The 27505-nt window shown below is 44.9% G+C and overlaps 1 protein-coding gene across 4 annotated transcripts in view; it reads left to right on the top strand.

Moving 5' to 3' along the window:
- PGAP6 (post-GPI attachment to proteins 6) overlaps positions 1-27505 on the top strand; it is a 960879-nt gene that overhangs the window by 420078 nt on the left and 513296 nt on the right. For all 4 annotated transcript variants that reach the window (XM_069210651.1, XM_069210654.1, XM_069210653.1 and 1 more), the window contains exon 7: positions 11666-11759. In XM_069210651.1, the coding sequence (XP_069066752.1) occupies positions 11666-11759 (94 nt within the window). The remainder of the gene's footprint in view (positions 1-11665; positions 11760-27505) is intronic.

Consider the following 27505-nt stretch of genomic DNA (forward strand, 5'->3'; position numbering starts at 1 on the left):
ACTCTAAACCACTGCAGTCTGCCACTTGACTCTGTCAAGTGTCAGGATGACGTCATAGAAGAAGAGGAGGAGCAATACTACCACTAATACTATGCCACTCCACTAAAGAGGCATTTTGAACAATACCATTATCTTTCACAACTAAGGCATGATGAGGTACAGTTACCCATATTACTTGTCTAGGACTTGCAGGCTCTGTTGCAAGATTACAGAAAGAGGTTCCCTGAACCAGAACAAGAGCAACAGGAAATACCACCTCAACCAGCTGCTCCCACTACACCAAGCCATATCCCGCTGCCACATCCTTCAGATTCTCCCAAGAGGACATTGGGGGGGGGGTACTTAACTTGATAGACAGGGTGGCAACACGTTTCCACCTCCCAACTTCCAAACAGTCTGAGTGTTTCCTTTTTGATTTTAAGGAACAAGCAAATAAATCGGTCAGAGCTATCCCCATCATTGGTTACATCTGGGAGAAGGGAATAAAAATAATGAAGAAACCGGCTACAGTAGCTGCAGTGCCACCTTGTGTAGACAAAAAGGTATAAAGCGCCGGAGGATTCCTGCACTTGCTTCACAGGTCATCCCAAGCCAGATTCTGTGATTTCACTAGCTGCACAACATCGTCCCAAGAGCCCTTCTCCTCCCATCTTTATGTCACCACACAGAGAGGGCAGACATTTATATAATAGGGGTAAAATGTTTTCCCTCATTTCTGCCATTGTGGTAAGAGTGGCCAACCCTCTGGCGATCCTGTCGGAAGATCTGGTCTCATTTTGGCAGCCTTATAGACCTCGTGTCTAAGGACATGAAAGTGGAAGTGATTAAATCTTACCAGAAGGAGAGCACACTTCTTCTGGGGTTATAGATTGTTCATTGGACATCGCCTCCACAGTCTTCTGCCAACTGGCTGGGGCGGCGGTCTTCAGGCGACAAGGATGGCTTACATTCACATCTTTCAGGCCAGAAGTCCAATCTAAGGTATTAAATATGGACTATGATGGAGAAACGCTTTTTGGGAAGCCCATAGATGAGGTGCTACTAGCAATAAACACGAACACAGCTAGATCCCTTGGCACCCTTCATTTTAAGAAATTGTCCTTTAGGGGAGGTCGTCGAAGGTTTTTTTTCCACTTACAGAGAGTTATACCAACGCTCTCACCAGTTCCAGCCCGTTCAATCCCAATACAGGCTTGCCTATCAACAGCAGCATGGTCAGCCTCCTGCAGCGGCATATGCCAAGCAAGGACCTTGCCGTAAGCAGCCCTCCCAGGGTAGAGGCAGGTTGTAAGCAGTGACGTACATTGGGTGCAGCTAGAGACACTACATCCCATCCTGTGGGTGCAAAGATCTCCAACCATTTACCCCAATGGAAAGAAATAACATTGCACAAATGGGTATTAGGCTTGGTCACTTACGGCCATACCCTAGAATTTAAACAGAGATAACCAAATAATCCCTCAAGGGGAGCGCACCCCTCCACCCTTATCTTCTCTTATTGAGAAAAGAAGCCGTCAACATGCTTACAAAGGGAGCAATAGAGAGAGTTCGGTTTTCACAGATGGGCCTAGGCTTTTACTCCTGCTTCTGCCTTAAACAAAAAAACTGGAATGTAGGCCCATCCTAGTCTTAAAGTCATATTTTCCAAGTGCCTGGCATCAGTAGCAGCTACTCTAAGAAGTCAAAGTCACTAGGTGTTTCCCTATTTGAACGATTGGTAACTCAAAGCCCCAACACTGCGGCAAGTGAACACTGTTGCCTAATCCTGATTGCTCCCAGGGTGGCCCAGGCAGAGCTGGTTTACAGAGCTTCTCTGGTTGTTGGAATGCAATCCCATTCACCTTCCAGTAATGCCAGCACTGTTGACCATGAATCAGGGGCAGATCCTGCATCTGGAACTAGCCTTTCTCCACATGTTTGCATGACTCCTGAATTCAATTAATTCAAAGGCCCAGACTTTCCTCAGGACTGTAGGGCTATCCTATCTGAAGCAAGAGCTGAATATACAAACAAAACATACAGGATAAAACGGAAGCAATTCTGTAAATGGTATCACCTATCTAACTTATACCCCTTGAAACCATCACCTGAGAAGATTCTGCCTTATCTCCTATCGCTTGCTAAATCAGGATTGGTGCATATGTCTGACAAGGTTCACCTTGCAGCAGTCTCAAGATACAGACGTTCACAACACTTTCCTTCTCTCTGTTCCGCAAGGATAAATAAACATTTCAAGAAAGGATTATTCAGAGCTCTACCTTTGGTCCGAGCTCCTTCCTCGGAGTGGCATCTCAAAATAGAGGCTTTCACAATGCAGGAGCAAAACCTAATATTCATAGCAAAGGTCCCACCTCAATTTCATTTCAATGAGCCTATCATACTTCACACTGTTTTCCCAAATCCAGCTACATCAGCTGAAAAGTCTCTTGTTACGTTAAAAAAACATAGAGATTCACTAAAAAAAAGGTTACAGGGATGTTATAGTTAGGAAATACAATAAAAAAATAATTGAAATTCAGATCAAATGTTGAGCTCACATTTTAAACGTACAAAACCATATAAATTCACCTGTTGGAGTTATCTCATGTAGCTATAACTCATGCTCTAAGGTAGCTATAACTCACGCACTCTCCGTGCACTGCTAATTACCCCACAAATTACGGCACTCATGACATTGATAAAATCAATGTAATATTTGCAGTAAAATGTTTAACTGAAAAGCTGTGCATGGTCCTCTGTCTGCTGAGAGAGGGAGGGAGAGTACCCCACAACTTGCGGCACTCATGACATTTTTGATAACTTAATTGATACGATCAATGAAATATTTGCAGTAAACCTTTTAAGCAGTCACCTATGGCCTAAAGGTTAAGTTCTCAGACCCTCACACTGAAAGTTGAGGGTTCTACTCCAGGTGTGCCTGGGGTCGTTTTCCATCTTTAATTTCATTTAAATTTCAAAAGTTTAAGGTTCATACTGAAAGGTGATCTCACTCTTTTTAATTGACAAATACATTTGTCTTTTCAATTTGTCCAGAATTATCTCATTCCAAGTATATAATCTGTCAGAACCAAAAAGTCTTCTCTATCTCTCCACCTCCCTCTCACTCTTTTGATCTCTCTTTCAATATTTCTCCCACTCACAGACCCATGCAGACATTCACGCACCCACTCACAGACCCACTGAAAACCTCATGCACCCACTTACAGACCCACACAGACACTGATCAACCCACTAAAACACTGACGCACCCACTCTCACACCCAGCCACTTTCACACCCAGATACACCTTGTCACACCTATTCTCACACTCAGAGAGACAGTCCACGGCCAACTCCTGCTGTGCACGGCCAAAGGCTGTGTGCAGCGTGCGGTTCGATTGTTATAGGGGTCAAGCCCTGCAGCCAATGCCATAGTGCACAGCTTTTGGTTATGCACTGCAGTGGTTGGATTAATGTATAGTAATGACAATTACTTTACCTTAAAAACAATAGAATTTTCTCCGAAAAAAACAAATGTTACTGGGACGTTATAGTCAAGAAATAGAATTTAAAAAAACATAGAAATTCACTTAAAAAAACAAAGGAGACAGAGACGTTATAGTTAGGCTCACATTTTAAACGCACAAAGCCATAGAAATTCACCTGTTATAGTTAGTTATCTCAAGTAACTATAATTCGTGCCTTAAGGTAACTATAACTTGTACCTTTGCCAAGACCTGCTAATTACCCCACTCATGACATTGATAAGATCAATGTAATATTTGCTTTAAAACTTTTGATGAATAAACTGTGCATGGTTGTCTGCTTGTCTGCTGAGAGAGAGAGAGAGGGAGGGAGCGTGCCTCACCTTACAGGAGGAAAGACTCTCCGTGTGTGTTCCTGGCATGAGGAGCACCACAAGAAAGCTGACTTCCTCAGAGCTCAAAGCCAGAAGTGAGCATGTCAAGGAAGTGTCTTCTTGGCACTTTCCATGCAATTTCCTTGTAAGCTGCAAAAGAAAGCTATTGTCTTTTAGATTGGTATGGGCTGGGACTGATGCTGCTACTTATGATGCTATAAGAAGGACCTTGTCACCACTGAAGAATGCCCAATCAGCCAAGAGGCCCCAGCTGCTAGAGGACACCATTGCAGGAAGCCGGCTGCTACTGCCAACTTAAGGTGCTTGCCATCACCAGTCAGGAGGTCCGCTACTGCTAAGGATGGACTTTGCTGCTCAAGCCCATCCCACCAAATATCTTCACTACTGTTGTCTCGAGCTAGTCTGCCGGCAATGCTTAAATCAGAAAGGAGCCACTGCTGTGAGGACGGGAACAGGTTTGCTTCTTCTGTGTCACCCAAACTGCTGCACAAGCCACTAGGTAAATTGTGGGCCCTAATCTGCACCAGTGGCTAAAGACTAAACGTGTGCAGATGATTATTCTATACTCGCTAAGACTATTAGCAAAGAAAAGGGTAAAGAAACATTGAACCAAATTTGCTCAATTTGCCTGTGAGAGAGCCATCTCCACCTGTACTTAATGCTTTACTAAAACCCATAGTGAACTTGTGTGCTATTACATTGAACTGAGAAGTATTTGGTTCTTCTGTGTGATTATCAAAATGAAAACACAGAAAAAAGAGTGACTTTATTTAGGCTCTGTCAGTTAATTATTGGGGTGACTAATGTGGTCCATACCCCAACTAACAACAGTTTTTCAGCCGCACACGCTACTGCAATTTGGCTTTCCCTTGCCAACAGTAAATTGCAATATTTTTAAACTTTGAAACACTGTTTGTTTTCAAATCTTTCAATAAGATTGATCTGCTCTTTGTTTTGGTAGCAGGAGTCTATTTTTGTATGTCAGGTGTTACAATTTCACATTATTCAAAGTAATGGGGAAAGACAGACGGATCTAGCGTCAGAGCAGACACTTTACGATTAGTAAAAGATGCCATATTTGCTTGTCTTGACAGTTTCTTTATTGCAGCTCATTAATTATGATTTCTTCTTGGAAGAAAAAAAGCTTAAAATGGTTTCTATACATTCATGATCAATGTTTTCTTTTTACTGTACAGAAAATAGGTTTTCTCGGCAGGCTTAGATAACATCAAGTCATGTGTTTTACAGTGCTCGAGCAAGCATGAACACAATGCAGACTAGCCTCAAATAAGATGTTGTCACAGGTAGCTGATCTTGTCCGGCAACAAACCCATAACAAACATTGTCATAGTCAATTGGTCGTGATCTTTTAAAGCAATGCAGACATATTGGCTTTACTAATTCTTTTAGATGATGCTTTTCTGCATCACCAAAAAAGAAACAACAGGAGGAGGCAGCATTATAAGTACCTGATAATCATCCCAGGGTGTTTCTAAGCAACTTAGATATACAAGTGTGGATGACAGCCACATGACGGATAAAAGCGATTTGCCCAGGATCACGTGTTCTTATCTAACCGGAAAGCCATTAAAAGAACCATGACACCCCTCCTCCATAGGGAGAGCAATCTGCACTCCTCTTTCCTATGAACGCTCTCCCTTTGAAGTTAGCCTAAAGCAAGTTAAACACCAGGCTCTCTTGAAGACACAGCTTGACATTTGACCTTGGTCTTAGATTGCCCACCAGACGTGACAAGATAAGAACAAGATTTGAAGGCCTGTTTACAGAAAATGTGTTTGTAGAAGAATACCATAAATACGGCTTTGGCAATGGGAGGGAGGTACGAGCTGAACCTGGACAGCCTAAAGCAAATAAAGCCATCTATTGAAAAGCAAGAGAGTATGAGTTATGAACCACAAAGCCAATAGCAGGCAACGGGTGGAATGCATTCCTAGGTCAACTTTCTAAATGTCCACAAGATGTCTTTAGCAAAAGCAGACACCTGCACTGTCTGGTAGACTGCGACCATAAAAAGCCCCCCTCCCCTTGTTTATTTATACATGATATGGGTATGAGGATCTGATCTGATTAGCACAGTGTTTAGGTTGGATAACACATGGATATCTTCTCCACCAGACTATTCGTAGAACCAAGCACCTGACTCCAAAAAAACCTTGCTGAATTGGGACAGCAGCAGCTCAAGAAGCAGTAAATGTACTGGTTGACATCGAGGAGCTTGGAGCACACCACCTATATGCCTATACAGAGCCACTCACAAAGATACAGTCAACAAGTGCCTGAAGAGTTAGCAGAGTTCTAGGAGCCGAAGTGAATTGTCGCTACATTGTGATGTTGTGTTTTTTAGAGAAAGCATCTTCAGCTCCTTCCTACATTAGAGCTGGATTGAAACAGTCCTTTTGAATACAGGAGTGGTGTTCCAGATCCTGTATGCATAGAGGGAGAAAACCCACTGCCCGTTTTTGTCTGTCTTCCACTTTTTTGCCTCTAGCCTGATAGTGTCCTGGCTGATGTCAGCTAGATAGGCGGAAGTGTTGGTCATGCCAGCTTTTTAAGTGATATGGCTAGTTTTTAAAATAATGCAGGCCGGCAAGGGAAACCAGTGTAGTAGCATCAGGGTGGGGCTGATCCAGTCACATTTTTTCAGGCCATGGCAGAGTCTAAATAGGCCTACAACTTGCAGGATCTACTGAATCCGCCATGCATTTTTTTTAAGCAGCAGATTGATGGAAGCGTAGCAAGACTACACAAAAAGGAACTTCAGAGATAGTATTCAAAGTAGGCCATTAAACTTTTGAAGAGTGTTCACAAAATAGCATTTTTATAATAAGCATTCATTAACAACTGTAAATACTTATTTTCACTGCAGCATGTGACCTGAGCAATACAGGTCCCCTGTAGAGGGTTGGATCTGACATGTCCTACAGGTTCGTATGGTATGTGCACAATATTCTCAGCATCTTTTTCATATCTAGTTCTGGACAGAACTCTGGAGATAACCAGGGAGCGGGCAGCTTTTTAATAAATGTGCTTCTAATCTTGGGGAGTAGGAGGGAGTGCATTATTTAGGATTGGATAAACCAGGTGTTGTGTAGCCATTTTAGTTATAGCTGCTTACACATTGTTTTAGCAAACTAGGCCTGCCGCTGTGCACTTTAACCTAGATAGATTTTATTCAGCTTTGTTTTATTATTTTAACAATAGCCACATTTGCAGTCTTGTTTTACTTTCTCTATCTAGCTGTTCTTTGTCTAGACTAGAAGTGCGTTCTTAAACAAGACATTTCTTTTCTGTGTTTTTCTCAAGGCTGCAGTAAGATAGGTTTCCAGCAAAAGTGGTACGCTCTATTCACAGAAACATACACACTCTTACGTGGGATCCTTTCTTGGAACATCAGCTGTTTTATTATAAAAACACTGCTTTGACACATGTACATTAGAGGGAGATTCCAGCCAGATGACCACAACTGTATGCTAATTGCTGAACGCTTCGCTGCAGCTCCTTATGTAGGCTACATGCCTCTTGCTCAGATTTGAGGGATGATGTCTTCCCAGGGGAACCTGAAGGGCAGAACTAGAGCTTAACATGCTGGGTTCTAACATAGTCTCGATAGGAATTATTTTAAGGAACCGTAGTGACAATATGGTAGCGTTATTTTTCTGCTTCACTTTCCTTGTCACAATTTTAATCCTGTCATGCTTCATCGTCCTAGTTATTGTAGTACATGCTTTATTATTTAAGATGCTGTTGCTTCAATAAAACCTTATTTAATTTTATTCTGCCTCTGATTGTCCTTATATATGTGAGACTGAGAAACGGATGGTATCTGAGTGAACACGATTTCCCTGAGGAATCAATTGTGTCATGTGCTCGGCTGCCCAATCATCCCTGCTCTTGGGTGGAGATGAGGCCCTACTAGTTAGCCGGAACGAAACCAGGATTAGGCTGACTGGTGTCACCTGTAGTAGGTTCAGACTCAGTCCCCCACAGTGCAGGTGATTCTGCCGCCCAAATCCAGTAGTGTGATTAGAATAATGAGAGCCGACGCGACAAAGGAAAGAACCACCCGTAAATTCTCTTCACCTCTTGTTCTTCACATGTGCAAGTGTGTTTGGAAACCAATATAAATGCCATCAAAATATGACCACACAAGAGGAACAACTGCCAGGCAGGGAACTGGGCAGTGAGAAGCAAGTACTAAATCCAGATTGAGACCTGTTAGGCTTAGCAGACCTTCTAGTAACGGGTGCAGTTTGGGTACTGAGATGTTCAAACTTTTTTTTCTAAATATATGTTATTATTTCAGTTTCCAAGCCACTAATCTTGTAACAGTAACAAGTACAGTGAGGACAAACACCGCTGACATATGCATATTGATGGATCAGTTCCCAAAGCAGTCTTTACAAACCTCATAAACACAATACATCTACATTGTTAATACACATTCAGCCATGTTGCAGTGTAATACAAAGTCCATTTCCACTGTCCCTCAGAGGCCCACTATTTCAGAGATATCCTCTAATCTTGTACGTAGAAAACACATTTTGAGTTTTTCAGTATGCACCATCATTGTTTTCTTCCAAAGAAAAGTGAGTTTCACTGCAGTCTAACATATGTTATTGATCTGACCCTCCTGGACCTATTGTCAGCTGGACCTATTGTCACTGTTGCCTGAAGCAAATTGCACTCAGCAACTTTGGTTGCTCCATAAATGTGAACTGGCAACAACTGTTGTTAGTAAAATATTAGCCTGTCTCACTAAACCTGTGTCCCCTGATTATCCGGGTGTCTGGCAATAAATGCATATGTAGTCTGACAAAAGGAACTAGGAAAATGCACAGAACAGTCACACTAACCTGGCTCTTGCATGCCCTCTCTGGCAGGTAGGTGGACATTTGAAAATGTAAATCTCACTAGGTCCTGCACTTCATATATCACAACTCTCCCTTGGTCTGAGACAGCTCCCAGATAATAAAAATATTTCAGTGGCTGCAGGTTTTACACATTTACCAGTTAAAACATGCAATAGACATCCACATTCCATACAAAGCTCAAATGGTAGAACAGGAACCAACACAATCCATACTAGAGATCACTGGCCAAAACCTCAGTCATTCATTGGAGCAGTCCATGACAGCACTGACCTACCACACTCAACTAGAGTAAAATGAGCAGCTTGATACAGCTTCTACATGCTGCGGCTCTTGATGATGCAATCCAACATGCATCACTATTCACTCAAGCTGAAATGCGAAAGCTCATGGGTACCAACCAGTCATCACTTTCCCCACAGAGAAAGCCCAAGCACACAGCAAATACACACAGATTTATCCGTCAGATGGCAAGACACACCTGCTTTACAAAGCCCTTTACAGGGAATACCATACACATGCTTAACACCACACCTACTAATAGAGGCCAGTGCCTGTCCACTGACTGTCCCATGGGCAAGTCCTACAACTGCAGACTTGATATGCACACAGCAATAAGAGATCAAGTATTTGGACACATGGGTAGAAAATCAAAAAAAGAAGCACAATGTTCCCTTATGTGAAGGCTTGAAAGTCAGAGCAGTTTACGATACTGAGATTAGAGTTGAAATGATCTTAGAAATGTAGCACATTGATTCTGGTGGTCCACTAGCAAGCCTCATGTGCAAGAAACTCCACCACCAATTTAGAAAAAATAACCACAGTCAAAGAACAGAGCTCATCAGTAAAATCACACACAAAACGTGAACCTGCAAGACCATGCTGTCTGTATTGAAGAGAGTAAAGCCTTAGGAGAGGGCCTGCGTTCTGGCACTCAGATAGCTCCATCTTAGTCTCAAGTGCTTGGCAGCTCTGAGTTCTGCCACCAGAGAACAGGCTATTCAACAAATAGTGCATCACACTTGAGCGCATGCTGCACTGAGGGTGGGTTAAGGTTTTATACCCCAAAAAGAATCTGGTGAAGTTCATGATTTTTGCACTTCTTTCCTAACCATGCCACAGGTTTTTTTTTCCTAACGACTCAAATTTTGCAGCATGAGATCGAAGCATTTTAAATAAACCACAACCTGGTATTTTGCTGGTTCTCCAATAAATAAAAGTAGGTTTTTGTAGATATTGTCCCACATTTTTTTAAACTGTAGATCACAAAGATTTTCAGGTAATTTCACAAGAGTGTGGGGGAAGGCTCATCCTGCAACTTTACACAGCTATAGACCCCATCCACATGTGAGACCCCCTTCCTTCACCCATAGATGGAAGATTGTGTGCCGTATAGACGTCTCATTAATAGTTACACATGAAATGGTACTCAAACCCAGGGACACACCATATGTACTTGGAAATGAAAATCATGTATTCACTCAGTCTCAGCAATGTATGCGCTCTGGGCCTGGAAGGCAGCCCACTTCCTCTAGCAGAATACTGGCCTCTAATATGTGGGGTGGCACCTTAACAGCATAAATAAAAGTGGAGCTGTGGCTTTCCGTTGCTTTTTTGAGAACTAAAGGTGCCTAATTGCCCCTTGCACTATGAGTTGCTATAAAAGAATAGCCAGTAGAAGAGAAAAGCTGAACCTTCTTTAAACTTGTAGAATCTACTCGCCAATTGTGAAGCACACAGATGGGAGTGGATGACCAAAATGTGCTCATTGGATTAAGGTGTACTATGCCAGAGACAGGTTTAGGTTGCATGAAAGGGTAAAGTAAGTATTGTGGTTTCTGGGTGCACACCATGGCGGTGCTTGCTAACGTCAAAGCAGGCCTTTGCTGTGTGATTTGTTTTAATGTATGAAGTAGTTGCTTTGTTACCAACTCAATCCTGGAGTTGCGATGAAAGTAACACTGTCAAAGCTCACTCTTCGCCAATGCTAGTCTGTGCAGTGATCATTTGTGGCACCTGCCTCTCTAACAGATGCCTCTCACAGACTTCCAGTCTTGCCGCTCCCCGCCGGCCCTGCTGTGCTTTGATTCCAAGGAGATTAATGAAAGTGCAGGAAGTGTGGAAATTAATGAAAAAGGAAGATGTTGGAAACCTTGCACATTTGACCGGCATGCCGCAACAGTGCCTTGACACTGCTCTGGAAACTTGCGATGCCGTTGGTGAGTAATCAAGGAGGGTGAGGCTTGTAGTATCAGCTGGAGCGTGAGGCGAAAAGCTGTTTCTCACAGATGAGACTGCACTCTGCTGCCTCTTGTCCCCGCACAGCAAGAACAGCAAATTTGATGAGATAAGAACAAGATTTACAGGCCTGTTTACAGAGGAGCTTGGAACAGCGATTGAAAACACAAGTGCTTGTGTTAAGTGCTCTTAACCAAGAATAAAGTAGTTCCTGAAAAATATCCTAAAATGGAAGCATTGTGGGATAGTGTAATTGATTCATGCTCTCTGGGAGGGCCAAACACAGGAAGAGGCATGACAAAGACATGCCATGGACAAATAGGGAGAAAGAATATGAGAGCGACAGTGGAGAAAGCAAATGGGAAGCCTATGGCCGGGCTGAAGCCCACAAAGTATATACAACATGTCCCGTTGAGACAGTGCATGCACTGTCTAGCAGAAACCTAAAAAAGTGCACACTGTAGCAAGATGCATGTAAGTATGGAATATTTCAGGAGACGTGTTGCATTGTAAAGCCTATAGAATAAATGAGGCTAGTAAACCAATGGCTGGCCTTTTCCTGATGCCTCTCTAGACACCTTCAAAACAACACTTCTGTCTAAAATGGCATGCTTTGGTATTGCCTTAAAAATATGGTTTGTTCCATTCATTCTAACTGTTTTTTGTGTTTTCTTTTTTAGACCACCCTTCCCAGCGCAGACGCCATAGTGATTGGCTGCTTGAGTGCATCTTCTCCTGTCATGCGCCTGAATATATCTGACAACTGCACAACAGGTACCGGTAACACAGAGTGCGATAGGTCGCAAGTTCATTGTTGCTAGGATTGACCCTTGTGTCTTGCTGGCTGAACCTTCACTGCCACGGTTATACCTGTTGTATGCTTTGGTTTCTGTGTTTTGTTACATTTGTAAATGATTTGAAGCAACTTTTGCACTCTGAGCCGCTACCACACAAAGCTATTTGACCTTATAAAATAAGCGTCAGCCTGTTTGACTATTTTGTGATGTTTGTCACAAAAGTGATTTAAAGTTTTATTATCACCAAGAAATTTTGAAACACAAATAACTTTTCCAGGTTTATTAATGCATCTTGGTAAATAATTTTCTATGAACTTTACGATGCTGCATATGGTTTGAAATTGTTTTAATGAATAGACTTGCTACAGAAAGCTGTGCACTATTTGAAATAAACACTGAAAACATAACCTTCATTTTAACTAACTTCTCCAAATTGTCCGCCCAAGACTTCCTTATTAATCACATTTCCGGTTGCAGAATTTAACATTTCTTCTTTTTAGGGTGGCCTTCAAGCTAGTGTTACTTGTCTCACCAGCCTATTGTTCACTGTTTATTGTTTTGGTAAGTGGTCTTCATCCATTGGGCTGTTAAAGTGTCACTCACATTTTTGTTTTGCACACCACTGCATACTTCATAAGGCAGTGGATTAGCCCACTTTAGCCACTGGCTACCTTCACTGTGAATGACAGCATTTTGACCTACCACATTTGACTTCAAGAAGCAAAGAAGTCCATCTCAAGCCATGAACTTTGTGCAGCACACATACCAGCCTACCTGGGAGCTCGGAGGCTGTGTATGTGCAGGGAACTGTATGCATGTATTATGAAGGGGCGACCTTTGGCAGGGGCGAGCTTGGTCCTCACCCATACGGCAGACTTGGGGGAGAAAAGAGGGGGAGTGCTGCCTGCATTAATGTAATGCATGCAACTAGTTTGGGGGCGGGGCAGAAATATATTTGTGTTTAGATGCCAGTCACTGCCCTGATATAACCAGTCAGGCACTAGTCTGCTAACATAAAGGGTGGCTCCCTCTTGCCTCGTTTATGCAATAGCAGTAGCGAGGGTATCAAATGTGTTTATGCCCGGGGTGCTATTCGAGTAAAGGCCACATCTGGTGTTTCACAACCTGTGCATTTTGCTAAGTCTTACTTAGCACTGTGCACACTGAGAGAGGTGGTAACAGGAGGGATGGTGCTTAGTATCAGAAGTGCACTCTATTGCTGAGTGCCTTCACAGTTTTTCTTCATTAACTACCTGGAGATGGAGACTCCGCACAAGGGCATAGTGCAGATCTTGTAAATGCTATGTTCAAGCCTTTGTTACTTCCCTGCTGGGCGAGTGTTTAATCTTGGCCCAGAATCAGTGTCAGGAGCTGTTTGGGAACAGCTCACATATAAACAGCTGTGCTGAGCAACTTGGTAACCTGAACTCATCAGTCTGGTGGTGCTTTATTCTGCAACATTGTCTGGAGCAATGCTGTAGGGGAAACAGGTGGAAGTTGCTTCTATGAGCAGTAGGACAGGGTAGATTGTATTAGGCACAGAAAAACAAAGAAACCACTGTGCATGACAAAGGGAAAAAACAAATGTGCAGTAACTCTTTGCAATTCCTGCAAAGTGCGTCTGGATTCCCTCAGGTGGTTCCTTCTTGGCAAGGGCATGAGACATCTTTATTCAGAGTATTCTGTAGTAGAGCAACTACTGTTTTGGACTGCCCTGCCTTTTTTGTTGTTTGTATACCCCACTGTTAGTAAATGGGTGTTCGATGGCATATGTTGCTGCAGATACACATGTTTGGCACAGTCCGCTGCCTGGTGTTGGGCTCGGAGTATTACAAGTTGTTTTTCTTCGAAGAAGTCTTTTTGGTCACGGGACCGAAGGACTCCTCCCTCTTTGGCTCCATTGCGCATGGGCGTCGACTCCATCTTAGATTGTTTTTTTTCCGCTGTCGGGTTCGGACGTATTCCTTTTCGCTCCGTGTTTCGGTTCGGAAAGTTAGTCAGAATCTCGGAAGAAAGCGTCGGTATTGTTCCGTTCGGTATCGGGATAGTTAGGTACATCGACACCGATCATCGGAAGACTTTGGGGCAGTTTCGATCCCCCATCGGGGCCTGGTCGGCCCGACCGCGTGCGACATCGAAGCCGATGGAACGGACCCCGTTTCGTTTCTGCCCAAAATGTCACAGTAAGTATCCTTATACAGATCAGCACTTGGTCTGTAACTTGTGCTTGTCCCCCGAGCACAAGGAGGATACCTGTGAAGCCTGTCGAGCCTTCCGGTCCAGAAAAACACTCCGGGACCGAAGAGCCAGGCGTCACCAAATGGCGTCCATGTCGACAAAACAACGTTTCGACGACGAAGAGGAAACATTCTCGGTTCCGGAATCAGAATCCGGAGACTCCGACGTCGACCAACAGCAACAAACTGTGAGTAAGACGTCGAAAAGTAAACCCATCGACAAACCAAAAGCCCAGGGGACGCCACTGCCAACAGGCCATGGCTCGACCCATAAATCAGGCGACCCGTCGAAGGGGCCGAAAAAGGGCACGCCCATAGCGAAGACACCCGACTCCGGTCGAGGGACCGCCATGGAGCAACCTCGGAGCCGAGAAAGCGGCTCCGAGAGACAAAAACAAGATACCGGCACCGAAAGACATCGGCACCGAGAATCCGTGCCGAAAGGAACAAAAATTCTGTCGGTGCCGAAACCGAAAAAACATTCTCTCTCGGCGCCGAAAAATACCACACCTTCATCCTACTCAGAGGAACAAGGACTAAGTGGCCAAATGCACAAATTTGGACAAGAGCTCCAAAGTGTAGAATCGGACTACACACAAAAGAGACTGTGCATCCAGCAAGATACAGGGAAGATATCAACCCTTCCCCCAATCATGAGGAAAAGAAAGATCGGACTTCCAAAGGATGACACACAACCACAAGCCAAAGTGGTTAAAAAAGTCACGCCTCCGCCCTCTCCTCCACAGGCATCGCCGGCACAAACACCGCCACAAATGCACTCACCAGCGCAAACTACCATAAGTCATGACGATCAGGATCAAGACGCTTGGGACCTGTATGACACCCCAGTGCCGGACAATGATCCCGAGTCATACCCTACAAAGCCGTCACCGCCAGAGGACAGTACCTCATACTCGCAACTGGTGGCTAGGGCTGCAGACTTCCACAATGTCCAACTGCATTCCGATCCTATAGAGGATGATTTCTTATTTAACACCCTCTCGGCTACACATAGCCAATATCAATGTCTCCCAATGCTACCAGGGATGTTACGGCACGCAAAACAAATTTTTGAGGAGCCCGTAAAATCAAGAGCCATCACCCCAAGGGTGGATAAGAAATACAAACCACCACCCACAGACCCAGTGTTTATTACTTCACAGTTACCACCCGACTCTGTGGTAGTAGGGGCAGCTCGCAAAAGAGCAAATTCACATACATCTGGCGACGCCCCACCTCCGGACAAAGAAAGCAGAAAATTTGACGCGGCAGGGAAAAGAGTGGCGTCACAGGCAGCCAACCAGTGGCGCATCGCAAATTCACAAGCGCTGCTGGCCAGATATGACCGCGCACACTGGGACGAGATGCAACTTCTCGTAGACCATCTTCCCCAGGAATACCAAAAAAGGGCGCAGCAAATAGTGGAAGAGGGACAAACGATCTCAAACAATCAAATCCGCTCTTCACTAGACGCAGCCGATACTGCAGCAAGAACAGTCAACACTGCTGTCACCATAAGGAGACACGCTTGGCTACGCACTTCAGGCTTCAAACCTGAAATCCAGCAGGCTGTCCTTAATATGCCCTTCAACGAGAAACAACTGTTTGGCTCGGAAGTGGATACAGCCATTGAAAAACTTAAAAAGGACACAGACACGGCCAAAGCCATGGGCGCACTCTACTCCCCGCAGAGCAGAGGCTCTTTCAGAAAAACTCCATTTAGAGGGGGGTTTCGTGGCCAACCCACAGACACCACCAGCCAACAATCAAGAACCACACCATATCAGGGTTCCTTCCAAAGGGGTGGTTTCAGGGGATATCGGGGGGGTCAATTCCCAAGGAGTAGGGGAAGATTCCAGACTCCAAAAACACCTCCACCTAAACAGTGACTTTCAAGTCACGCAACCCCTTCACTCAACACCAGTGGGGGGAAGACTAAGCCAATTCTACCAAGCTTGGCAACAGATTACAACAGACAATTGGGTATTAGCAATAATCCAACATGGCTATTGCATAGAATTCCACAACTTCCCACCAAACATCCCCCCCAAAACACGCAAAATGTCACAACATCATTTAGAACTTTTAGGACTAGAAGTTCAAGCACTACTGCAAAAGGATGCAATAGAATTAGTACCAGTACAACAAAAAAACACAGGAGTTTACTCCCTGTACTTTCTAATTCCAAAAAGAGACGAAACATTAAGACCAATATTAGATCTCAGGACACTAAATACCTACATCATATCGGACCATTTTCACATGGTCACACTACAAGACATCATTCCACTGCTCAAACAGCAAGATTACATGACCACATTAGACCTAAAGGATGCGTACTTTCATATACCAATACACCCTTCTCACAGAAAGTACCTACGGTTCGTATTCAAAGGAATACATTACCAATTCAAGGTGTTGCCATTCGGAATAACAACTGCACCAAGAGTGTTCACAAAATGTCTAGCAGTAGTAGCAGCACACATCAGGAGACAACAGATACATGTGTTCCCTTACCTAGACGACTGGCTAATCAAAACCAACACAGTAAAAAAATGCGCAAACGACACCACCTTTGTCATACAAACCCTTCACAAACTGGGGTTTTCTATCAACTACACAAAATCACACCTAGAACCGTGTCAAACACAACAATATCTAGGAGCAACCATCAACACATCAAAAGGAATTGCCACTCCAAGTCCACAAAGAGTGCAAGCATTCCACAAGCTAATAAGTGCTATGTTTCCAAACCAAAAGATACAAGCAAAACTTGTGCTAAAACTTCTAGGCATGATGTCATCATGCATAGCCATTGTCCCAAACGCAAGACTACACATGCGACCCTTACAACAGTGTCTAGCATCACAATGGTCACAGGCACAGGGTCAACTTCAAAATCTGGTGTTGGTAGACCGCCAAACATACCTCTCGCTTCTATGGTGGAACAGCAAAAATTTAAACAAAGGGCGGACATTTCAGGACCCAGTGCCTCAATACGTTATAACAACAGATGCTTCCATGACAGGGTGGGGAGCACACCTCAATCACCACAGCATTCAAGGACAATGGGATATACACGAAACAAAACTTCATATCAATTACCTAGAACTGTTGGCAGTATTTCTAGCGTTAAAAGCCTTCCAACCCATAATAACACACAAATACATTCTTGTCAAAACAGACAACATGACAACAATGTATTATCTAAACAAACAAGGAGGAACACACTCAACACAATTGTGCCTCCTAACACAAAAAATTTGGCAGTGGGCGATTCACAACAACATTCGCCTAATAGCACAATTTATTCCAGGAATACAAAACCAACTAGCAGACAACCTTTCGCGAGACCACCAACAAGTCCACGAATGGGAAATTCACCCCCAAGTTCTGAACAAGTACTTTCAAATTTGGGGAACACCCCAGATAGATTTGTTCGCAACAAGAGAAAACTCAAAATGCCAAAACTTCGCATCCAGGTACCCACACCGCGAATCACAAGGCAATGCTCTATGGATGAATTGGTCAGGGATATTTGCGTACGCTTTTCCCCCTCTCCCTCTCCTTCCATATCTAGTAAACAAGTTGAGTCAAAACCAACTCAAACTCATACTGATAGCACCCACATGGGCAAGACAACCTTGGTATACAACTCTACTAGACCTTTCACTAGTACCGCATGTCAAACTACCCAACAGGCCAGATCTGTTAACACAACACAAACAACAGATCAGACATCCAAACCCAGCATCATTGAATCTGGCAATTTGGCTCCTGAAATCCTAGAATTTGGACACTTGGACCTCACACAAGAATGCATGGAGGTCATAAAACAAGCTAGAAAACCTTCCACTAGACACTGCTATGCATCTAAGTGGAAAAGATTTGTTTACTACTGCCATGCCAATCAAATACAACCAGTACATGCCTCTACTAAAGACATAGTAGGATACTTACTACATTTGCAAAAAGCGAATCTCGCTTTTTCATCTATAAAAATACACCTCGCAGCTATATCTGCTTACCTACAAACTACTCATTCATCGTCTCTATTTAGAATACCAGTTATTAAAGCATTCATGGAAGGGCTAAAAAGAATTATACCACCAAGAACACCACCAGTTCCTTCATGGAACCTTAACATCGTCTTAACAAGACTCATGGGTCCCCCTTTCGAACCCATGCATTCCTGTGAAATGCAATATCTAACCTGGAAGGTCGCATTTCTCATTGCAATCACATCCCTCAGAAGAGTAAGTGAAATACAGGCATTTACCATACAAGAACCATTTATTCAAATACACAACAATAAAATAGTTCTAAGAACAAATCCTAAATTTCTGCCAAAAGTAATCTCACCATTCCATTTAAATCAAACAGTAGAATTGCCAGTGTTCTTCCCACAACCAAATTCTGTGGCTGAAAGGGCACTACATACATTAGACATCAAAAGAGCACTAATGTATTACATTGACAGAACAAAGCTAATCAGGAAAACAAAACAACTGTTCATAGCTTTTCAAAAACCACACATAGGAAATCCAATCTCTAAACAAGGCATTGCTAGATGGATAGTCAGGTGCATTCAAACATGCTATCTTAAAGCCAAAAGAGAATTGCCTATTACACCAAAGGCACACTCAAGCAGAAAGAAAGGTGCTACAATGGCCTTTCTAGGAAACATTCCTATGAGCGAAATATGTAAGGCTGCAACCTGGTCTACGCCTCATACGTTTACTAAACACTACTGTGTAGACGTACTAAATGCACAACAAGCTACAGTGGGCCAAGCTGTACTAAGAACATTATTCCAAACTACTTCAACTCCTACAGGCTAAACCACCGCTTTTAGGGGAGGTAACTGCTTTACAGTCTATGCCAAACATGTGTATCTGCAGCAACATATGCCATCGAACTGAAAATGTCACTTACCCAGTGTACATCTGTTCGTGGCATTAGTCGCTGCAGATTCACATGTACCCTCCCACCTCCCCGGGAAGCCTGTAGCCGTTTAGAAGTAGATCATAAACCTTAAACATCTGAACATTTGTAAATAATTTTTAGAAACTCTTATCATACATACATATTCACTCCATTGCATGGGCACTATTTATACCAAACAACTCCATCCTCACCCTCTGCGGGGAAAACAATCTAAGATGGAGTCGACGCCCATGCGCAATGGAGCCAAAGAGGGAGGAGTCCTTCGGTCCCGTGACCAAAAAGACTTCTTCGAAGAAAAACAACTTGTAATACTCCGAGCCCAACACCAGGCAGCGGACTGTGCCAAACATGTGAATCTGCAGCGACTAATGCCACGAACAGATGTACACTGGGTAAGTGACATTTTCATTCTGGTTGGCAGAGGTATACACCCTGTCCAAGCAAGAACCATAATCCTAGTCAGGGTAAGTCAGAAACGCACCATAAATTAACCTGTGCTCACCCTCTGGTAGCTTGACCCAGAGCAGGCTGGCTTAACTTAGAAGGCAATGTATAAAGTATGTGTGCAACACTTCAAACAGTAACACAGTAAACACACCATAAAAATACTCCACACCAGTTTAGAAAAATAGATTCTATTTTTATTAACAAAATAAGACCGAAGCGAAAAAAATCCAATCAGTAGAAGTCGAGATATGAATTTTTAAAGGATAAACTTTAAGGTTAGATACAGGGACCAGCTTTGGCCCACTGCAACAGTACCTTGCTTTGGAGTTGTGTCAACGTTGAGAATAAGTTGTGAGGAGTAATGGAGGCGATGCATTCGCTTCTGTTCCTAAGATGTAGGTGATGTGTTGGATCTGAGCCACGCAGAGTCGGAGATGCTTCGTGCATCGGCAATCTAGTGCTCCTGATCCTCGCGGCAGCGGTGATGCGATGGAAATGTGGTGTCCTCGCTGCAGTGGCGATGGGTCGACGTCAGAGGAGTTGTACTGGTTCCAATCAGCGCAACGGCATCAGTGCCCAGGCTCTGGCAGTTGCAGCATTTGATACCCACTTCCAAGGGGCCCAGGATTAGATTGGTACCACTTGGCTGGGCAGGACTTGCAGCAAGAGAGGTCCGGGTGCTGTTGCAGGATGATAAGTCTTTGATGTCCCTGATACTTAGAACAGGGGCCAGGCCAACATGCCCTTGGAGTCACTCTGGGTTCAAGTGAAATGGGTCCAGTCCTTCCTCAGCCAGGGTAGAGGCCTGCAAGCAGCAGGGCAACACAAAAGAAAAGCAGTTCTTCCAGAGCAGCAGTCCAAAGTGGCAGTCCTTGTAGCACCAAAGCAGTCCTTCCTCCTGTAGGAGGTTGGCCTGGCTTGTAGTGGGTACCAAGGGGTACTTACACTCTGTACCAGGTCCAGTTATCCCTTATTAGTGTAGATGAGGTGTTTATAGCAGCTTAGGCTGTTAGAAGGTAGCTATAGCAGAGCAGCTTAGGCTGAACTAGGAGACATGCAAAGATCCTACTATACCACTGGTGTCATATGCACAAAATCATAAGAAAACACAATACACAGATATACTAAAAATAAAGGTACTTTATGTTTATGACAATATGCCAAAGTATCTCAGTGAGTACCCTCAGTATGAAGATGCCAAATATACACAAGATATATGTACACAATACCAAAAATATGCAGTAATAGCAAAAGGAAGTAATGCAAGCAATGTAGAATTACAGTAGATTGCAATAAGAGCACATAGGTATAGGGGCAACACAAACCATATACTCTAGAAGTGGAATGCGAACCACGAATGGACCCCAAACCTATGTGAGCTTGTAGAGGGTCGCTGGGACTGTAAGAAAACAGTGAGGGTTAGAGAAATAGCCCACCCCAAGACCCTGAAAAGGAGGTGTAAAGTGCACCTATATTCCCCAGAGAGCACAGAAGTCGTGATAGGGGAATTCTGCAAGGAAGACCAACACCAGCAATGCAACCAAAGTGGATTTCCCGACGAAAGTACCTGTGGAACAAGGGGACCAAGTCCAAGAGTCGCGACAATGTCGAGATTGGGCAGATGCCCAGGAAATGCCAGCTTAGGGTGCAAAGAAGCTGCCACGGAGGGTAGAAGCTGTGGATTCTGCAAGAACGAAGAGGACTAGGAACTTCCCCTTTGGAGGATGGATGTCCCACGTCGTGAAGAAGCTTGCAGAGGTGTTCCCACGCAGAAAGACCGCAAACAAGCCTTGCTAGCTGCAAGGGTCGTGGTTAGGGTTTTTGGATGCTGCTGTGGCCCAGGAGGGACCAGGATGTCACCACTTGCGTGAGGAGACAAAGGGGGCGCCCAGCAAGACAGGGATCCCTCACAGAAGCAGGCAGCACCCACAGAAGTGCCGGAACAGGCACTACGAAGAGGAGTGAACCGGAGCTCACCCGAAGTCACAAAAGGAGATCCCACGACGCCGGAGGACAACTCAGAAGATTGTGCACTGCAGGTTAGAGTGTCGGGGACCCAGGCTTGGCTGTGCACAAAGGAAATCTTGGAAGAGTGCACAGGAGCCGGAGCAGCTGCAAATCACGCGGTACCCAGCAATGCAGTCTAGCGTGGGGAGGCAAGGACTTACCTCCACCAAACTTGGACTGAAGAGTCACTGGACTGTGGGAGTCACTTGGACAGAGTTGCTGAGTTCCAGGGACCACGCTCGTGCTGAGAGGGGACCCAGAGGACCGGTGATGCAGTTCTTTTGGTGCCTGCGGTTGCAGGGGGAGGATTCCGTTGTCCCACGGGAGATTTCTTCAGAGCTCCTAGTGCAGAGAGGAGGCCGACTACCCCCACAGCATGCACTACCAGGAAAACAGTTGAGAAGGCGGCAGGATCAGCGATACAAGGTTGCAGTAGTCGTCTTTGCTACTTTGTTGCGGTTTTGCAGGCGTCCTGAGCAGTCAGCGGTCGATCCTTTGGCAGAAGGTGAAGAGAGAGATGCAGAGGAACTCTGATGAGCTCTTACATTCGTTATCTAAAGAATTCCCCAAAGCAGAGACCCTAAATAGCCAGAAAAGGAGGTTTGGCTACTTAGGAAGGAGGATAGGCTAGCAACACAGGTAAGAGCCTATCAGGAGGAGTCTCTGACGTCACCTGCTGGCACTGGCCACTCAGAGCAGTCCAGTGTGCCAGCAACACCTCTGTTTCCAAGATGGCAGAGGTCTGGAGCACACTGGAGGAGCTCTGGGCACCTCCCCTGGGAGGTGCAGGTCAGGGGAGTGGTCACTCCCCTTTCCTTTGTCCAGTTGCGCACCAGAGCAGGGCTGGGGGATCCCTGAACCGGTGTAGACTGGCTTATGCAGAGATGGGCACCATCTGTGCCCATCAAAGCATTTCCAGAGGCTGGGGGAGGCTACTCCTCCCCAGCCCTGACACCTTTTTCCAAAGGGAGAGGGTGTAACACCCTCTCTCTGAGGAAGTCTTTTGTTCTGCCTTCCTCGGCCAAGCCTGGCTGGACCCCAGGAGGGCAGAAACCTGTCTGAGGGGTTGGCAGCAGCAGCAGCTGCAGTGAAACCCCGGGAAAGGCAGTTTGGCAGTACCCGGGTCTGTGCTAGGGACTCGGGGGATCATGGAATTGTCTCCCCAATGCCAGAATGGCATTGGGGTGACAATTCCATGATCTTAGACATGTTACATGGCCATGTTCGGAGTTACCATTGTGACGCTATACATAGGTAGTGACCTATGTATAGTGCACACGTGTAATGGTGTCCCCGCACTCACAAAGTCCGGGGAATTTGCCCTGAACGATGTGGGGGCACCTTGGCTAGTGCCAGGGTGCCCACACACTAAGTAACTTAGCACCCAACCTTTAACAGGTAAAGGATAGACATATAGGTGACTTATAAGTTACTTAAGTGCAGTGGTAAATGGCTGTGAAATAACGGGGACGTTATTTCACTCAGGCTGCAGTGGCAGGCCTATGTAAGAATTGTCAGAGCTCCCTATGGGTGGCAAAAGAAATGCTGCAGCCCATAGGGATCTCCTGGAACCCCAATACCCTGGGTACCTCAGTACCATATACTAGGGAATTATAAGGGTGTTCCAGTATGCCAATGTGAATTGGTCACTAGCCTGTTAGTGACAATTTAGAAAGTAATGAGAGATCATAACCACTGAGGTTCTGGTTAGCAGAGCCTCAGTGAGACAGTTAGTCATCACACAGGGAAGACATACAGGGCACACTTATGAGCACTTGGGCCCTGGCTGGCAGGGTCCCAGTGACACATACACTAAAACAACATATACCTTCCTACACCTCCTGGAAGAGTTCTTCACAGGTTCAGTAGTGTACTGATTTGGTAAGGTCAGAGGTCCAGAACTTTTACCCCGTTGTGCCTTTGAAGTGGGAGTGACTTCAGAGGATGGTCTTTGATGTAGACAGAGGTCCTTCCTTCATGCCCTGACTCCAGACTCACTACAGGTGGTATGTAGCCCCTTGTGTGGGGCAGGACACTGCCTACTCAGGTATCAGCTCCTCCCTCCTTTTCTGCCCAGGTGGGCCCATCGGGATGTTGATTGCCCATAAGCCACACCTAAGCTCCCTTTGCGTGTGACTGTCTAGGGAATGCACAAAGTCCAGCTGTCACCCAACCCAGCCCAGATGTGTATTGGAGTCAGGCTGCAGGCATACAGCGCTAAAGGCAGGAAGTTGCCAATTTCTGAAAGTGGCATTTTCAAAATTGTAACAATAAATCTGACTTTACCTTTAAATAGAATGTATTATTACATTTCCATAGGTACTAAACATCTACTGCTTCTCAGTTAGGAATTACAGGTTATTAAATATAATATAGAATCCCTAATGTTAACCTTTGAGAGGGGTAGGCCTCACAGTAGTGAAAAACAAATTTGAGAGTTTTTCACTACCAGAACATGTAAAACTTAAACGTATAAATCCTGCCTTTTAATTACATAGCATACTGCCCTATGGACTACATAGGGACTACCTTAGGGGTGTTATATGTAATAAAAGGGGAGTGTAAGGCTTGGCAGGAGGTTTTAAATGCCAAGTTGACATGGCAATGTAAACTTCAGATACCGGCTCTGCAATGGCAGACCTGAGACATGATTATGGGCTACTTGAGTGAGTGGCACAATCAGCAGGGCATCAGGCCCACTAGTATCATTTAATTTACAGGCCCTGGGCACAGGTAGTACACTTTACTAGGCACTTATAAGTTAAATATGCCAATTGTGGATAAGCCAATGTTACCATGTTTTAAGCAGAAAGAGTGTGCACTTCAGCACTGGTTAGCAGTGGTAAAGTGCCATTGGGTCCTAAAGCCAGCAAAAAGAAATCAGCAAAATATGAGGCAAGCAGGCAAAACATTTGGGGTGATCCTGCAGAGAGAGCCATTTCCAACACCCACAAAGAGCTGTTTGTCAGATCCTATCTCCTTAGTGCGTTCAATATAAAGCTAACTGCCTTTTTAGAGTCCACCCGGTGTTTTCTCCTCCTCCTTGATGGGATGGTGGAGAGGTTAGAAGGTATGGAGGCTGATAAATGGATTGTCCCAGATGGAAAGGGGTAACCAGCTTGAGGTAAGAATCTTTACTTCTGAGGGCCAATTTGTTCATGAAGAAGCATGTCAAGGGCGTGCATGCACTCAGAGTTTGGAAGTAGAAACAAACATTAACAGGCATAACTGACACCTGTGAAGGGTCTGAAATGAAGCACCTAACAGAGAAGTCAATACAAGGTTTAACTCCTATTGAAGCATCACAAAGCGAGTTGGAGGAAACATGTGAGTAAACCCTTTCAAACAATCATGAAATTATATTTGAAAAGGGATGGTTGCTCTGGAAGGAAGGGAAATACTGACAGGGCTGCAGTTTATCTCTTGATGGTGCCCATTACACAGCCATGCTCGGACTGTGAGGGTGCAAAATGAAGGGTCTCCAACAGGCGAGCATTCAAGGGATTCATGTTCTGCTCTGCACTTCAGGGTTCAAACCTATCCCAACTTTCGGAATAGATCTTCTTGTGGAAGAACAATGGGCTTATGGGTTGACACTGACCAACTCTGGAGGCAGCTGCATGGAGCTTAGGTGTTCCCATTTCAATCCCTAGTCACGAGGGCGGAGGCTTTGGTGACTGGATTGCAGCATCTGCCCCTTCGACTGTGGAGAAGGTCACCCTGAGGGGTTGACAGAGTGGGGGGTACACACAGAAGAGGCAAAGTAGGTCTGCATTCTACACCGTTAGTGGACAGTCCAGGGCAATGATTATGACTTGGGCTCGGTCCCGGCAAACCTTCCTTAAAAATCAAAGAATCAGTCAAGCGAAAAACGCTACCTCAACCGAAACCTGTTCCTCAAGGCTTCCTACAGCGGATACTGGAAAGCATTGATCTGTGGCCAGTGGGCATTAGTGTGTGTAGGAAAAAGGTCCACCTGAGCGGTGTTCCAAGGAGCAGCGATGTACTGAACCACGTCCTGGTGGAGATGCCACTCCTAAAGATAAATCCAACTGAGGCTGTTGGTCCTAGTGTTCAGAGAGCCCGTCGGATGGTTTGCAATTAATCAGATGCCATGCAGGTGTGCCCAAACTAGAGCCTCAGTGCCTCCTGCCAGAGAAGATGAGACCTCACTCCTCCCTGTTTGTTCATGTACCACATCAGTATAGTATTGACCACCAAGATCTGGTCATGCTGACTGCAAATGGGCGAGAGGAAGGGTTTGTGCTCTAGATGAATTGCTGTATTTGAGCAGGTTGATTTAAAGCATCTGCTCTTCTGGATACCAAAAGCCTTTGATCTCATATTTGTCCAGAGGAGCACTCCACTGAAGGTGGAGGCATCAGTCACCGCCGTCCCCAAAGCTGATGGAAAGTAGAAATACATGTCATGAGACAGGTGCTTTTCCACCAACTACAAGGTCATGTCTACTGCAAAGACCCTTGTGAACCTGATGGAGTCCAGCAGATCTCCCCAGTGCTGGAACCACTATTTGTGGAGCTACTGTGTGTGTGTGTGTGTGTGTGTGTGTGGAATCAGAGCTCTTTATTAAAACATTGGACTCCTATCCTGAATGTCCGTAATCCTTTCAGAAGAGGGCAAAGCTTGAAGCACTGTTGTGTCCAGTGCTATCCCTTTGAGCAGAAGATGCTGAGAGGGCCCTAGGTGAGACTTAGGCACACTGATGGAAAAGCCAAGGTTGTAAAGCAGGTAAGCTGTTAAATGCAACACCATCTGTGATGAGCTGGCTTTGAACAGCCGGTTGCCAAGGTACAAGAATATAGAGATTCCCAGCTTACTCAGATGAGCTGCAACCACCGCCATCTCCTAGGTGAAGAGTAAATGTGCAGAAGTTACCAAACAGGAGAACTGTGAACTGGTAGTGAGTGGATCCTACCACAAAATGAGAGTACCTCTTTGAGACTTCAGGATTAATATGTGTAAATAGGCGTCCTACAAGTCTAGGGACACCATCCATTCTTCCAGTTCGAGTGCCACAGAACCTAAGAAAGGGACAGCATCTTGGAGTTTTATTTGCCCAGAAACAGGTTCAAGACTCCGAGATATAGGATCGGACGAAGAACTACATTCTTTTTGGGAACCAGAAAGTGCAGACAGTAGCACTCCTGTCCAGTTTCCTGCTCTGGAACTATCTCCACCGCTCCTTTCTGTAGGATGGCTGCTCATCCTGCTGCACGATACAAAGATGGTCTTCTGACTGAAAGGCGGGGGATCTGGAGAGCATGCTGGGATTGTAGGCATACTCTATTTATACTATCTGAAGGGCCCACTTTACAAATTACACAGGTCCCCTCTTCAGCTGCATATTCTCCTTCAGAAGGGATCTAATGTGGCTTTCCAGGTGGTGCTTGGGAAGATGTGAAGAAGGGTTGCTGGGTCTGATAACCCCTACATTTGCTTCTGTCTCCGTACTGATGAAGCCACTGATTATGTTTCAGGACAGGCTGTGAGGGTTGGCATTGTCAGAAATTAAAGCCTTTCGAGATCCACCGAAACTTCTTACACTATTTGTAATCCCTCGAGGGAGACTGGTGATCCAAAGATAGGGATGTTGCCCTCCCCATCTAGAATATGAGCGGTCTAGTCCAATACTGATGGCATGTCTAAAAGAGTCTTGCCTGTCAAATACTGCATGTGTAAAATGCTTCATGCGATGGTCCAGCAAGTTTGGGTCAACTACTGCAGCCTTTGTCGCACAGCGTATGGCTGTAACTTCCCAAAAGACAGTCCGTATTTTGAGAATGGAGGGTCAGGCTGCCCACTGCAAAAGTACTTTTCGCCATTTCCTTCAACTTCTTTGACTCAAGCTGCTGTGTCTAGAATGCTGCAGGGTTCTGTTTTGGGCATCTAGATAATTGCCCCACCACTCTATCAGGAAAAGGGTGTATTGGAAGGAAGGTGGTCACCTGGTGCTGGCCTACATCTCTTTCCTAACAGGCGGTTTACTGGAAGTTGTCCCAAGTTTTAGGGCATCAGTACGAATATTCACCCTTGACGCCACGTATGCTGAGGCAGTTCTAACATG

This window comes from Pleurodeles waltl, chromosome 10, assembly GCF_031143425.1.
Source record: "Pleurodeles waltl isolate 20211129_DDA chromosome 10, aPleWal1.hap1.20221129, whole genome shotgun sequence".
Taxonomy (NCBI): domain Eukaryota; kingdom Metazoa; phylum Chordata; class Amphibia; order Caudata; family Salamandridae; genus Pleurodeles; species Pleurodeles waltl.